At 35.0% G+C, this 16,050-nt stretch overlaps 1 protein-coding gene across 3 annotated transcripts in view; it reads left to right on the top strand.

Annotated features, from left to right (window-relative positions):
* The window catches only part of LOC142341782 (protein Hook homolog 3-like), an 84,468-nt gene that overhangs the window by 26,789 nt on the left and 41,629 nt on the right, over nt 1–16,050 (top strand). For all 3 annotated transcript variants that reach the window (XM_075393006.1, XM_075393005.1, XM_075393007.1), the window contains exons 12-14: nt 6,235–6,363; nt 6,845–7,009; nt 7,232–7,470. In XM_075393006.1, coding sequence (XP_075249121.1) covers nt 6,235–6,363; nt 6,845–7,009; nt 7,232–7,470 — 533 coding nt within the window. The remainder of the gene's footprint in view (nt 1–6,234; nt 6,364–6,844; nt 7,010–7,231; nt 7,471–16,050) is intronic.

Below are 16,050 nucleotides of genomic sequence, written 5' to 3'. Positions count from 1 at the left end.
ATCCCCCTCGTGTGAAAGGCTTGCGTGTCGTGCCGTGAGGTACGACTTCGGAAACTTACATTATTAAAGTGTAATATGGTAAGGGGTAAACGACCTTACTAATTTAATATTAAGGCACTATCTTGCTTATCCCCTTTATGTGAACTGCTTGGGTGTCATGCTGTGAGGTACGTCTTTGGAAATTTACCTTATTAAAGCGCAATATGGGAATGGGTAAATGACCTTACTAATTTAATATTTAGGGATTATCTTGCTAAACCCCCTCGCGTGAACAGCTTGGGTATCATGCTGTGAGGTACGTTTTTGGGATTTGAGGCAAAATGGGCTATACGTAATCTTTATACATTATCATTTTAATATTTTTTATTGTTTTTTGTTTAAAACTAATTTTTTAAGGCACTATCTTGCATTGTTTAACATAAAAAACAATGAAAAACGTACAGTTTTTTATTACATAAAGTTTTAAACAAAAAAACGTGTATATTGATTTTTTATTTTCGGTTTGTTAGTTTTTGATGTTTTTAAGCTACTTTTCAATTAAATTTTTTATAGTCGTTTTTTTTTAAATACATGTTGATTCAAAATATGGTTTTTGGTCGACATAAGGTTGTCAACAAAAATTGTGTTTTTTAAATTTTTCTCCTTTTCAAATCTCCAGTTTTTGAAGTTTTCGAATGTTTTTTTAATTTAATTTTTAATATTTCCTTTTAAACTGAAATTTCTTTTAAACTGAAATTTCTTGGTTCCCAATTTCAAAAGAAATATCTATTATTATTTTGAAAACTAGTCAATTTCTAGCATTATTATGCCATCATATAATCTGCAGCGAGCTAATCATTTTCCAATGCAACCTTTTTCTGATTTAAAAAGTAGTAAAATAAAAACAATTAATTATAAAACGATCACAAATACAATTAGAAATTACAAATATTATACGTTATCAAAATGATCAAGAGTCCAAATTCCGAAAGCATAAGCTTTCTTCTCTGCACAGTGAAAGGTTTTTTCGTGTTGATACGGATAGTTGCTGCAATCCCAGTCAGTGTCCAAATTGTTGAGAAGCTTGGAAACTTTTGGACAACCAAGATCATCTAGATTCTCCACATCTTTACACAAGTAATTTGAGAGGAGATTACATTTCTCCAAACCTTTCGCAAAGTATTCTGTTGTAGGTGAACAATAATGGTGAATGATTGATGACAACTCAATATATTCCAGTTTTCCACTGCTCCAATTGATCCCATGTAAATTTTTAGTGTTCCACCTTGCTTGAAAAGTAGGTTGGTAGTCTTTGGGTGGCAGGAAACTGAATCCCAAAACAATTCCGTCCTTGAAAACTCCCAACTCCTTAACAATTTTCCCCTCCAAGCACTCAATATCAAATACAACGAGAGACATTCCTTTTTCTAGATTACAATATCAAAAAATGATTAGCAGTCTAGTCTTTTGAAAAATTGAGGATGGAAAAGTTTAATAAGAACAAAAAAGATTAACCCAGTTAACCCATGAAACATGAGCTGGGAAAATTTGGTAACATGTAACAGTATCCTGAAGCCTTCGGCAGAATAGTGCAGTACAGCAAGTAATCGAAAAACTTTCAATCTAGTAAAGAAAAAGTCAAGAAAGGAACTTGCTTAACCAATAAGTCCTCCATGAGGAAATTTTTGGTAATTTTATTCGGAATTTATATTTCTGTCCCATATTTTACAGGCTGATAAGAAAAAGAGTTTTTGCGTTTTTCATTTTCGGGAAACCATGAAAGTATGTTTCCGTAACAATTGAATATGTTGACAAGAATGAAACTACCAAAAGATATGACTGCTATGATATTACTTTTAGTGAATTGAGCAAAAGATGAGATCTGGAAGCAGAAAATAAGAAAACCTGGATAAATAAGGGTAACTGAACAATGTAAGGGTAAAGAAACAAATGACTGAAATATCTTGAAAATTAACCTCGATATATCGAGCCAATGAAACTTAATTAAAACACAGAATTGGGAACAAAAAACCTCGTAGCCGATAAGATCTTATAATACATTTTGTTAAGTCAATGAAAGTTGTGTAGAAAATGATTTAGTACTTATGTCATTTCTGTTTTTAGTAAGGTCACGTGATGTTAGTAATGAGTTTTTCATTAGTCAAGTGAGGGAGAGTATAGCGAGGAATACCAGCAAGCTAGATTGTACTAAGGTTGGTTCCGACAGACTTTAGTGAAGTGTTTTTAACAGCCGACGCTTCCTGTACCTCTTCCTTTGCATCTTGCCCAGTTTCCGTAGAAAAACACGACAAGGGAGCTGTCTTGTCAAATTTTTTCATGCCAAACTTGGGTCAATTGCGTTTTCTTCTTCTTCTCTACTTGCAATAAAACTCTGTCAGAGACACATTTTCCCACTCGTCACAATCCTTATCAGGTTTCTGCAAATTTTCAAAGTCGTCAGACAAACACCAGAGGAATTTAAGTTCTCTCTATTGCTCAAAAAATCCGAGTAAATTTTTATACATTGGTCTATAAGCAAACTCATAGTCACAAAAATGTCCACGGACGAATCTGCTTAGTTCCATGTTGTCTGAGACTTGTAAAGTTTTGTTTTCGATGTGGGTCACATGAGTTCAATGACCCCATACAATACCTAGGTATCTGTAATTCGGTAATTGTGGTAATCATACGTCTTAGTTGACCTACAAATTGTTGAGCGGCTCCCTTGCAAGGATGAAATCACCTAATTGTCCGTATTTGCGAAGACAGTTTGACGTGATTTTTGTGGTATTAGGTCTTAATTGATACATTTACGACTAATTTGTAACGATAGTGAAAAATTCCTGATAAATTTGTGCTCATAAAACCTCTATCGATCACCTGAGAAGATTCGCTCTTACAAAAGAAGATGTCAAAAAATGATGTTTGTAAGATCACTAAATAATTGGATTGACAGAATGAATTTAAGTAAATACTTATGATGGCAAGTTGTATAATTTTTGATATATTTTGGATAAATATTTGATAAAATTTTGTTATATTGCTTATAATTTGGGTGTTTTTCGACAATAAAGAAAATTGGGTAAAATTTGAGTATTTTTGACAAGATTCAGCTACTTTTGGTAAATATAAGTGGCAGGAATCGGACAGTTTTTAATAGAATTGTTTCGGTTTTGATAGGAATTAGGTTTTTTTTGGCAAAAATGTAGTTTTTTTTTGGTAAGAAATGGCTATTTTCAACCTGTATTGGTTAATTTCTTTTAAGGTTTTGGAAAGTGTTTGTCAGAATTGGGCATTTTTTTCAAGAATTGGGGATTTTATCAAGAATTGGGTATTTTGGCAAGAATTGGGCATTTTTAAGCAAGAATTTGATTTTTTTGGCAATAATTGGATAATTTTTCGTAATAATTGGCTTTTTTTGGCAGCAATTGGGTACTTTTTAGCAAGTTTTGTGTAGTTTTTAGACGGATTTGGGTATTTTTTAGCATGAATTGGGTAATATTTTTGCATTTTTTGGGTATTTTTTAGATAAAATTGGGTATTTTTTGGCATGATTTGTGTGTTTTTCTCAGGAATTCGATATTTTTAGCAAAAATTGGGTATTTTTGGCAGAAATTGTGTGTTTTTAGGCAAGAATTGTGAATTTTTCGGCAATAATTGGATAATTTTTGATAACATTTGTCTAATTTTTGGTACTTTTTAGCAAGTTTTGGGTATTTTTTCCGGCATTTTTTCGGCATTTTTTCGGAATTCGGCATTTTTTGGCATGAATTGGGAGTTTTTTCAAGAGTTGGGTATTTTTTAAGCAAGAATTGGATATTTTTGGCAAGAATTGTGTATTTTTAAGCAAGAATTTGGTATTTTTTGGTAATAATTGGATAATTTTTGGTAACAGTTGTCTATTTTTGGCAAGAATTCGGTACTTTTTAGCAAGTTTTGGGTATTTTTTAGACAGAATTGGGTACTTTTTTATCTACGCGGGATAATATTAAGGGATTATCTTACTGATCTACTTCGTGTCAACAGCTTGGGTATCATGCTGTGAGGTACATTTTTGAAAATCACGTAAGCCGTACGTAACTGTAAATGAGTCACCCTATCTAATTTAATATTAAAACATTACCTAGCTTATCCCCTTTGTGTGAACAGCTTGGATATCATACTGTGAAGTGCGTCTTTGGCAATTGACATTAGTGAAGTGTAATATGGGAATGGGTAATTGACTTTCTTATTTTGTTATTAAGGGATTATCTTGCTAATCCCCTTCGTGGGAACAGCTTGGGTATCATGTTGTGAGGTACGTCTTTTGAAATTGACAATAGTAAAGTGCAATATGGTAGGGGGTCAATGACCTTACTGATTTGATGTTAAGGCACTATCTTGCTAATTCCCTTCGTGTGAACAGCTTGGGTGTCATGCTGTGAGGTACGTCTTTGGAAATTGACATTAGTAAAGTGTAATATGGTAGGGGGTAAATGACCTTACTGATTTGTTGTTAAGGCACTTTTTTGCTAATCCCCCTCGTGTGAAAAGCTTGGGTGTCATGCTGTGAGGTACGTTATTGGAAATTTGCATTATTAAAGTGTAAAATGGTAGAGGGTCAATGACCTTACTGATTTGTTGTTAAGGCACTATTTTGCTAATCCCCTTCGTGTGAACAGCTTGGGTATCATGCTGTGAGGTACACTTTTGAAAATTTACATTATTAAAGTGTAAAATGGAAGGGGGTCAATGACCTTACTGATTCGTTGTTAAGGCACTGTCTTGCTAATCCCTTTAGTGTGAACAGCTTGGGTGTTATGCTGTGACGTACGTCTTTGTAAACTTACATTAGTAAACTGTAATATGGTAGTGGGTCAATGTCCTTACTAATTTGTTAAGGCACTGTCTTGCTAATCCCCTTCGTGTGAACAGCTTGGGTATCATGCTGTGAGGTACACTTTTGAAAATCACGTAAACCGTACGTAGTGTAAATGAGTCACCCTATCTAATTTAATATTAAAACATTACCTAACTAATCCCCTTTGAGAGAACAGCTTGGGTGTCATGCTGTGAGGTACGTCTTTGGAAATTTACATTAGTAAACTGTAATATGGTAGGGGGTCAATGTCCTTACTAATTTGTTAAGGCACTGTCTTGCTAATCCCCTTCGTGTGAACAGCTTGGGTATCATGCTGTGAGGTACACTTTTGAAAATCTAGTAAACCGTACGTAAGTGTAAATGAGTCACCCTATCTAATTTAATACTTAAACATTACCAAACTAATCCCCTTTGAGAGAACAGCTTGGGTGTCATGCTGTGAGGTACGTGTTTGAAAATTTACATTATTAAAGTGCAATATGAGTAAATGACCTAATTTAATATTAAGGCATTATCTTGCTAATCCCCTTCGTGTGAACAGCTTGGGTATCATGCTGTGAGATTCATTTTTGAAAATCACGTCTAACGTACGTAACTGTAAATGAGTCATCCTTCCTAATTTAATATTAAAACATTATCCTGCTAATCCCTGTCGTGTGAACAGCTTGGGTGTCAAGCTGTGAGGTACGTCTTTGGAAATTGACATTAGTAAAGTGTAATATGGTAGGGGGTCAATGACCTGACTGATTTGGTGTTAAGGCATTATCTTGCTAATCCCCCTCGTATGAACACCTTGGGTGTCATGCTGTGAGGTACACTTTTGGAAATTTACATTTTTAAAGTGTAATATGGGAAAGGGTAAATGATCTTACTAATTTAATATCAAGGGATTATCTTGCTAATCCCCTCGTGTGAACAGCTTGGGTATCATGCTGTGAGGTACGTCTTTGGGATTTGAGGGAAATTGGGTTATACGTAATCTTTATACATAGGTACGTCTTTTTTGGCCCCCCAGCTTTGCTCACGTTATACTACTCACTATTTGTCAATGAATTCTAACACTCAGCGACAGATTTTGTTTGAGAAGAACATTTGGGAATCAATTTATATAGCATAACTCAAGTGGAAAAATGTACTTTGAGAGCAGTTATTGAAGGTCAACGAAATAACAATGAACTGTAAGCAATTATTGCATAAGCAATTAAACGATTATTTTTTGGGTATGAAATAAATGATAGAAGGAATTGCGAACGCAGTTTTTCAGTTTTTAGCAAGTTTATATTCTGTATTAAGTGATCATCTAGGTAGTCTGTTTTGTTTTTGCGTAAATGTATCTGCTGTTTTGTGGTTGTTGGCTGGCATTATAAATTTGGAAAAAAATGTTAACTCTTTAGGCGAAGCTGGAGTCTCAAGTAGAGACAATGAAGTGTAAACTGGAAGAGATGGGAGATCTGAAGCGACAAATGAAAATGCTGGAAGAGAAGAACCTCTCCTACATGCAGAACAATCTCCAGCTTGAAGAGGTAGCATTTCTAACGTTTTATTTTGTTATGATTTTCATTCGATTGTGAGGATTTCATGGTTGAAACAGAAATGGACCGTTACATTTACAGCCAATATTATCTCCATCTGCTTTTCCGTCGCACTCGAAAATTTAATAAATTCTCAGCTACCTCTGCAATAGAAACGAGTCCTCCCCGGTTGCTCCGGAAAAATTTTTAATACTTTGTTGCCTTTTATGGCACCAGATCCTGTTGATAAAGACAGCAGCCCTGAGATCTATGTCTTATGATAGCGACCAGTATAAGTAGACACTGCGTCCAAATTTAAGACCACAGCTTCTGTTACTCAGAGAATTTGCTCGTAAAAATCGTCTGTCAAGTGTGATCAAAACCAAGACTCCTTGTTGAAGTGACTATTCTTGGTTATTTTAGGTGTGTAGATTGTAGCCACTTTTTTCTCAGTCGTAGAATTTTCGAATTTTCGAATTAATGGGTGTTTTAGGAGACGAAGAAATTGACAACATTGAGGCAGCAGGTCGAGAACTACAGACTACAAATGCAGAAGTTGGAGAGCGAGTTAATGAGAGAGAGCAAACGAGCAGACAGGGCTCAGTTTGACCTGGATAAGAAGGCCGAGAAGGTAGCCAATCTGGAGGCAGAGATCGAGGTTAGACCACTAGGATCTGTTTTCCCTGTTAACTCCTTTTTTTGTTTCAATGCTCGGATAGATTTTGAACAGTTCCAGTAAGGTGTCATCGAGCAGTTTATGATGATTTCGATTGGCCGCTTAACTTCGTACCATTGTAATAGTTCGTTGATAGGCCTGGCGTAGTGCACATCCATTAAACGTGGCACACTAAATGTTGTTAGTAGAAATGATATGCTTTAGAAATCGCGTCAAGAACAGCAGCGTCTCCGAGAGGAAATGGATGACATGTCATTACATCAATCAACGAAACCAGCCAATCATAAAGCAGATGTGACTGCTGACAAATCAGAGAATAACAGTGCTGAGAACTCCCTCGCATCTCTGGATTCGCCCAGAGGAGCCAATAGTCTGGAGGGCAACGCAAACAGTCTAACCGGGGAAGAGTTTTTGTCCCCACAGATTAAAGAGAAAATCACTAGGTAAAAATTTGACCTGCAATTTGATTTTCTGAAATGTTTTGAGCTGCTTAAAATAAGTTGTGTGAAGTTTATCATTTAAATTCATTTTTCGTGGTCGGTCACTTCGACGAAATATACTTCATAGCCGCCGAAAGAAAAGAGCGGAATGAACTCACCGTTTTCTTGGCTATAGTTTCTTTCCATGTTCAAATGTTCAATTTGCTAGCAATTTTGTAGGTAATTAATAGCAGCGTCATCGTCGACTTTAATTGGCCCCCAATAACAACCCGAAACATTTGGATTGTATTGGTGCTCTAAGATCTAAGTTCACACATTTTGATGATTTTGAAGTCAGAAGCTTGAGTGGTGGCACAGAAGCGAGTAGGCTTTGGTTGAAGGCGTGACTTTTTTTTATAGCTGCGAAGCTGTATGCTGAGCGGAGCTATATTGCGGTGCTATTGGTTTTTTTACAATTCAAAGAATTTGAATTGTATTGGGGCGCTGTCTTTTTACGATTCGAAGAGGAGTATTGAAGTCTTTTTTTAAATCAATTTTATTGGATTGATTTTTGAAGCGGGAAATGAAACGCGTGAAAAAATTTGAAGTGATTTTGGTTCTGAATAAAAGTTAAGAGCGGAGCGAAAAGAGAGTGGTTTTTGTTCATACCGCTGTTTTTGAGAGAGCGAGAAATTGATGTGTGAAAAATTTTCTCTAAGCGAGAGAAAGTTTTTTTGTTCACGTGCGGCATTTGAAAGCAGTTTTTTGCAACTTTTGATGATTATGAGGTTTGGTTATGATATTGTATTAGTTTTAGGCTTGTTTTTATAGGAATTGAAGGTTTCAAGTAGTTAATTTGAGTTTAATGCTAATTAAGAGGTTTTTGATCAGTTTTGCTGATATTTAGACAAAATTTAATGATTATTTTCCTGTTTAATTGCTCGCAAGCGAAGTTTGTAGCAATTATATTAGTCCTGTCGGTTTTTTTTAATGCGATTTTTCGCTTGACCGATTTTTCGTCTGACGCTTTTGACTTTTCGTCCTCAAAAACGGGATAAACAGGTAGCGCCCAGCGGGCATTAAGTGCTCTTAGAGCCTTTCAGCTCTGTTTCAGCTCAAACTGTTTTGGAGACTTATACTTATGTTGTGAAGGGCGGTTCTTAGAGGTTGACGACACCCCCACTGTTGACCCCCCCCCTTATTGCTCCCACCACGCTGTTGCTTCCCCCACCCCACTGTTGACCTCAACCTCCCCATCAGAGCCCCGGTGGACGCTCCCCCCCCCCCCACCCCCCGCCTCCCGTGGCTACTGAGGAACAACCGATCGCTAAAAACACGCAATTTTATACTAATTTTCACAAATTTTTTCAAGTTTTTGAAAATTTTTGTTATTTTTTGGGTTTTTTCAGCCCTAGGTGTCAAGAAACCTCCTCTAGGGTTTTATATTAGGTTACTGCGTAGTTTCTAGTGGTAGTGGAATGGTTTCAACATTTTAACATCACGAATTTTAGCCTTTTTTTGACAAAACGTGCAAATTTTTAATTTTTTTTGCCATTTATTTTTTATTATCTACTTCTTTCCGGACGCAGGGGCCAGAAAACGTCCTCAAGGGTGTGATAATAAGTTCCTGAAACAATTTTACTGGCCATGGAATAGCTTTCAATTTTTTAATATGACAATTTTTTTCAATTTTTTAAAATAAAACTTGCATTTTTTTCAAGTTTTTCTTGATTTTTAGGTTTCTTCACCTTGAAGACTCGAGAAACGTCCTCTAGGGTTCAAAAGTAGGTATTGTATAATTTCTAAATGTAATGAATTGTTTTTCCAGCTTTCAACTCCAAGAATTTCAGCATTTTTGTCTGACAAAACTTGCAATTTTTAATTTTAAAAATTTAATTGTGAGTTTATTATCGCTATTGTCAGTTTATTATCGCTATTGTCAGTTTATTATCGCTATTGTCAGTTTTTTTGTCATTATTGTCATTTTTTCAGATTGTTCAGCCTAACAGAAAATCTTCGTTAGGGTTTGATAATGAGTTACTGAAAAATGTTTTGGCCATGGATTAGTTACAACTTTATAGTCACAATTTATAGCAGTTTTTTTTTGCAACTTCTAATTTTTGAATTTTTTGTCATTTTCTTTGTTTCGCCAACGTCAACAGCCTCATAACCTCCTCTAGAGTTTGAGCTCAGGTTACTGCATAGCTTCTAGAAGTAATGGAAGGGTTTTCAAGATTTTAAGATCAGCAATTTTTAAAATTTTTTGCAATTTTTTAAGTCTTTTGAATCTTTTTGACTTTTTTCATCATTTTTTCCGTCACCAGGGTCCTAGGGACCTCCTCCCAGGCTTCATGAAAAGCTGTCTAATAGTTTCTAGATTCATGGAATTGTTATCAATATTTAAATGACTCCAGCTTTAGCACTTTGTTGATAAAATTTAATTTTTTTTTAATTCTCGAAAAATTATCATGTTCCAAGTCTATGGATGTTTTTGAGCCAGTAAAACCAATTAATGATTGAAATAGTGACAGTGGATAGTCTCTTGAGACAATGAAATGGTTTTGGAGATTTTGATGTCTTGAATTTTAGCATGATTTTGTTAAAATTTACGATTGTTTTGAGTTTTTTGTCCTTTTCTGAGTTTAACTATCATTACTGGCCGACGAAGTTTTTCAAGTCTTGCAGATGGGTTACTCGACATCACTCAGGAGAGAAAAAATAGTTTTGAACAATTTCACTTCAAAATCTGGAAGCTTTTCTTTCAAAGTTTGCAGTATTTTTCAAATATCAGTTTTCTATTTGATTTGTTTAACAAAGCTAGAAAACTAAAAGTTGAAGAGTCGAATCAAGCTAGCGCTGGCTTCAATAAACCGTGGCTAGCTACTGACGAAGCCAACCGCTCGCCGGTCGTTTGAGAGCAATTCACCCGACGTTAGTCGGTTACTTAGAGAATATTCAGATACCAATTGACTAAAGTTTTATTGGTATAAATCATTTTTAATAGCCGCACAGCGATAGCTGGGGCTATTACTGGCTGTCTCTTGGTTTTTTTTTATTTCGTCGTCATGGTTTTTGATACGACCATATGAGGTCACAGCCACTTTTTGTTCATTCGTTGATGCAATTTCAACTGAATTGCATGTGTGACGTCATTTTTCGCTCTTAGTGGAGCGAGTTTTTTTGTTCATGCGCGTGATTAATTTTTTGGTCACACTTGACTTACCTCACTCTCAAAAATGACTTCCTCACTTTGAAATTGACTTTTATTTACTTTAATTCAAAGAGATATGGTCAAATGGTTGTGTGTCGCTCTAAATGAAGGTTATTTGATATCAGGTAATAGAGGCAGCAATAACTAATACAGATTTTTATTCAAAATATAAAAGATCAGCCTTCAATGATAAGACGAATTCTTATGGTCTGTTTTTTTTAGACTGCCGATCTACGAATCTTTTGCGGCTATTTTCTGGCAATCTGCCAGCTATGTTTTTTTCTAGGAAAATTGACAGAAAAATTGAGAAATTTTAAATCATTTTTCTTAATTTTTTGCAGTTTTTTTAAATTTTAGACAACTTTCTTAGCCTAATATGACATGCGCATTGTTTATGCGAGCTTCTTATTGCTCTAACTGCAAAGGAATTTAACTCGGCTTTACGTTTCCTTGTAGTATTAAAAAACTTAACTGTTTCTAGTTTTTTTTGTTCAAATATTTTTGAATGCCGTTTCTCTTCTTCTTAATTTTTTCATGGCATTTGAAAAGATTCAGGGTTCACAATAGTTGTTTAGTCATAAGTATGGGCAATTTTTCCTTCGAGTCGTTTCCGGAATTCTTCCAGCTATGTTTTTTCTTAAGATCTGTTCACACATTTTCATGATTTTTGAAGTCAAATTGGAGTAGTGATTTTGGTTACGCCGAAACAGGAAATGGAGCGAAAAAGCAAGTAGTTTTGCGGCGTGAATTTTTTTCGCTCTAATTTTAAAGTAGAGTGAGAAAACGGTGTTTGAACAAAAATTCGGTAGTGGTTTTTTGTTCACATGCGGCAATTTCACTCTGATTTTTACTGTTTTTTCGATGTTTTGTATCGGATTTTTTTCTAACTGGTTTTCCCAATCCATTCACAGCTCATTCTAGGCCTAGTTTTTTGTTTGAATTAAATTTTCATTTCTCGCTAGGGGAATTTCATGAAATTAAATGAAATTAAATTTTCATTTCTTTTTTTGTTCACATGCGGCTTTTTGATATTGATTTTGTTTTTTTTTCTTTTTTTTTGTTCTGATGTTTTTAATGTGGTTTTCTGAATTCACTCATAGTCCATTCTAGGTCTAGTTTTTCTGTTTAGTCAATGAAAATTCTTTGAATTGTACGTCAGGACTTGTCCTGCTATGTTTTTTTGTTTCGTCGTCTGACGCTCTTCTTTCGTTTTACATTTGTTCACACTTCAAAGCTGAACAGTCATTTTTTCGGAATGACTTCTTCCTCTCACTAACTGCTTTTGCGCGCTTAACGTCATTTCTCACTCTCTCTAGCAAAAGATTTTTCCGTGATTAGATTTTGATCATAAGTGACTTATATCACTCAATAAAACGACTTTTGCACTTAAAAATTAAAGTTTATTTTGAGTTAGTTTAAGGTCAAAGGAACTCCTGTGTACAAATGGTCCCTATTGAAAAGACTTCTGCACAATGAATTTTAACAGGCTTTATTACTTTATCGTTTAATTTTTTTACATAGCTTTTTGAGCGGCGTCGATAACTTTTTCAACTTATATCTGCATCTGTTTCTATCTCTATCATACGGCACGCAAGTCTATTCTTTCGCAGCTATTCCGGCAATCTGCCAGCTATGTTTAGCGGTGGCTGCGTAGCTGTTTAGCGGTGCTCTTGGTTTTTCTTTTTGTTTTGTCGTCTGAGGCTGTTTTTCGTTTTACAATTTTACGCCGCAAACTTCAAAAGAGCAGTCTTTTCATGACGCTATTGTACTGCCCTTTTGCTACTTTTAGGTGTGTGAGGTAATTTCTTAAATTAATGAGCTGAACTTTGTGGTTAGTTTTTGTCATAGATGACTGACCTCACGCTGTACATGACCTCTAACTTTATGAAGTTCACTTGATCATTCTAACCTCTTTCAAGGTGAATATCGTACTCCTATATAATTATCGTTTGTCTATAGAAAGGGTTAACTGCATCCACTCATTTCTGTATCTATTGCTACCTATATTCTACATTACGAAAGTCAGTTAGGATTAAGCTAGCCTCCATAAGGCGCAGCTAGCTATTGACAAAGAGAACAGCTTGCTGTTTATTTGAGAACAATTCCCCCGACTTTAGTTGTTTAAGTTAAGGGTTAGTCGGTTAGTATACAGTCATTGGTTTAAATGTATAGTCAATGTTTTTATTGACTTCGAAACCAGTTGTTTTCGATTATGCTGAGTTTTTGAAATTAACCGGAATTTTTTTCGACCTCATCGTCAAAAATATTTAAAGTTAAAAAATGTTTTTCTAATTTTATTCGCTTTTGTTCAAATATTTTGTCTGTTTGCATCTGTATGGCTCCTGGTGGTCGAAAACTTGTTAGTATGAAATTGTATCAATTTGCTGTTGGCCAAATGTGAAAATTTGTTTTGAATTTTCTTGTCTTGTTTGGTTTGACCCGCTGCAAATTTGTTTTGCTTCTTATTTGTTTGTTTCGTTTAAATATTGATAGGTACTGCATTCGAAGGAAGACCTTTTCAGAATGCTTTAAAGGGTCCTTTCGATCATTGTTTGTGTGCTTGGTATTTTTAATTGCTTTCGAACGAAGTTTGAAGCAATTAATGTAGGTCTCTTTTAAGGCAAAACTTTTGCTTAAACGTTTTTCACTTCTTGAGTGACTTTTCCGCCATTACTTTTTCGGTTTTCGTTATCTAACTTCCATTCACAAGAGTCAGTACTTGAACTCAATTTGCGGCAGTTTACTACTAAAAGTCAAGTGACAAGTGCGCCGAAATTGGTGAAATTTTTTTCACTTTAAATTTTCATGATTAGTGGTATTCAATAAACCCTAATGACGTCGTTTGAAGCCCCCTAAGTGCAATGAGCCACCCCATTGCTATTCCTTGGAGATCAAGTCTTCGGTTATAACTAAATCTTCTACATAATTCCTCTACTAAATCTTCTCACTCTACCAAAAGTGCTTTTACCAAACTGTTACTCTTTAATGAAAACAAAAGAACGAAGTTTGAAGCAATTCTGATGAACGTTTGTCTTCTGTATGCGAAATTTTTGCTTGGCCTTTTTGTTCTAGAACTTTGTTTCGATTTCACTTCCCGTGTGTCTTTCTAACGCTTGACTTCTTGGTTTTTGCGCGACCTAAATTGCTCTTATTCAGAAATTAAGTCTGTTGTTTAAATGAAAGCGACTGTATGATGAGCTAGCACAAGCCCTGATAGCGGAGTGGTTACAGTTAGTTTATTACATCTCCTGGGTCACATTTTTGTTCCTAACAAAATAATTTATCTAGGCTGCAGCCTCCTCTGTTAATTTGCTCCGCCTCTTGTTCGAGAACAATTTGTCCGACGTTTACGTTTTAAAACTAGAACTATAGAATTATTAACGTTATGAAAAAACGACAATTCTTACGTTACGATGACAATATTTTTTCGATCGAGCCATTAATAAGGGGAATAGGAGCAAAATGACGATTTCAAATTTCTTTGTATTTTTCCTGCGTAATACTAATTTTGGTCGAAGCGGTCTATTGGTCAGTTTTGTCGACTAACTCAAAACCCAACGGTCGGCGGACCAATTGTTTCCTCATTATTTGTGTAAGTTCAAATATACACTGAGCAAATTATGGGTATCCGTATTGTTGTAGATATAAGAAAAAGTTTTGGAAATTATTCCAACTAACGTTTGATATCTTACTTAAATATCTGACAAACACATTGCTAAAGACTCACGGTTTACCAAAGTCATTTAAAACTAAAAAAATGAAATTTTGATATTTATCACTTTTCCTAAAAGTAATTTTTGTGAAAACTAAATTATTTTTTAGATAAAATTTAGAACACTTTCCCTTTTATGGCTGAGTAATTATACATCTGATTTGCACTTTCCAAGGTTTTGGAGGTAGAGAATATTAAAAAAAATGAGATTTTCAGATTTTTTTAAACTTTGCTACATTTCAAATATTTGTTATCTTTGCTTTATTTTAGAGAATATCAAAAGTCCTCTCTAGTGGATATGAAATATGGCTTTGATTTGAAAAATCATTTGCCTTTTTAGTCAGCTACGTGAATAGATCGATCGCAATACATTTTAATGCTGATTTCTTGGCCATGGTGGCATTAGGTTATGGAAGTTCTGTGGAGAGAATGTTAGCTTAGAAATTGAATTATGTTTAATTGTAATCTAAATAACACTTTTTTCAAATTGGAACACTTTTGACACAATGAAAAATGGTCTGTAAATTTGTACCTTTTCTTTTTTGCTTCAATCCTTATGGAGTTCAAGGGGCACAGCAGTCTTTTATCCGCGGCTGATTTTTTAACTCCCAAGCAGTCACCGGCAGAGCTTTTTGTAGTTTTTAATTACTCTCAAACAAAGTTTGTAGCAATTATATTAGTCCTGTCCGTCTTTTTTATGCGATTTTTTGCTTGACCGATTTTTCGTCTGACGCTTTTGACTTTTCGTCCTCAAAAACGGGATAAACAGGTGGCGCCCAGCGGGCATTAAGTGCTCTTAGAGCCTTTCAGCTCTGTTTCAGCTCAAACTGTTTTGGAGACTTATACTTATGTTGTGAAGGGCTGTTCCTGGAGGTTGACGACACCCCCCACTTTTGACCCACCCCCCCCCCACCCCCCCCCCCCCCCCCCCCACATTGCCCCAGCCCCCACCGCCTCCCGTGGCTACTGACGAACAACCGATCGCTAAAAACACTCACTTTTATACTAATTTTCACAAATTTTTTCAAGTTTTATTGAAAATGTTTGTCATTTTCTGTGTTTTTTTCAGCCCTAGGTGTCAAGAAACCTCCTCTAGGGTTTTATATTAGGTTACTGCCTAGTTTCTAGTGGTAGTGGAATGGTTTCAACATCCCGAATTTTATCCTTTTTTCGACAAATCGTGCATTTTTTTCAATTTTTAAAATTTAGTTGTTATCCACGCAGGGTCCAGAAAACGTCCTTAAGGGTTTGATAATGAGTTACTGGAACAATTTTATTTGCCATGGAATAGCTTTCAATTTTTTAATATGACAAATTTTATCATTTTTTTATAGAACTTGCATTTTTTTCAAGTTTTTGTTGGTGTTTAGGTTTCTCAAGAGGTAGTTTCTCAAGAGGTAGTTGGTGTTTAGGTTTCTTCAAAAGTAGGTACTGTATAAATTCAAATGTAATGAGTTGTTTTTCGAGATTTAACACCACGAATTTTGGCTTTTTTTTAAAAAAAATTAACATATATTGTTAGTTTATTTGTCAGTTTATTTGTCATTATTGTCATCTATTCAGGTTTTTCAGCCTGACAGAAAATCTGCGTTAGGGTTTTATAATGAGTTACTGAAAAATGTTTTTTGGCCATGAATTAGTTACAACTTTTATCACAAATTTTAGCAGTTTTTTTGCAACT

The sequence above is a fragment of the Convolutriloba macropyga genome, chromosome 6, assembly GCF_964194025.1.
Source record: "Convolutriloba macropyga chromosome 6, txConMacr16.3, whole genome shotgun sequence".
NCBI classification, from domain to species: Eukaryota; Metazoa; Xenacoelomorpha; order Acoela; family Convolutidae; genus Convolutriloba; species Convolutriloba macropyga.
This window is presented reverse-complemented; position numbering and strand designations above follow the sequence as displayed.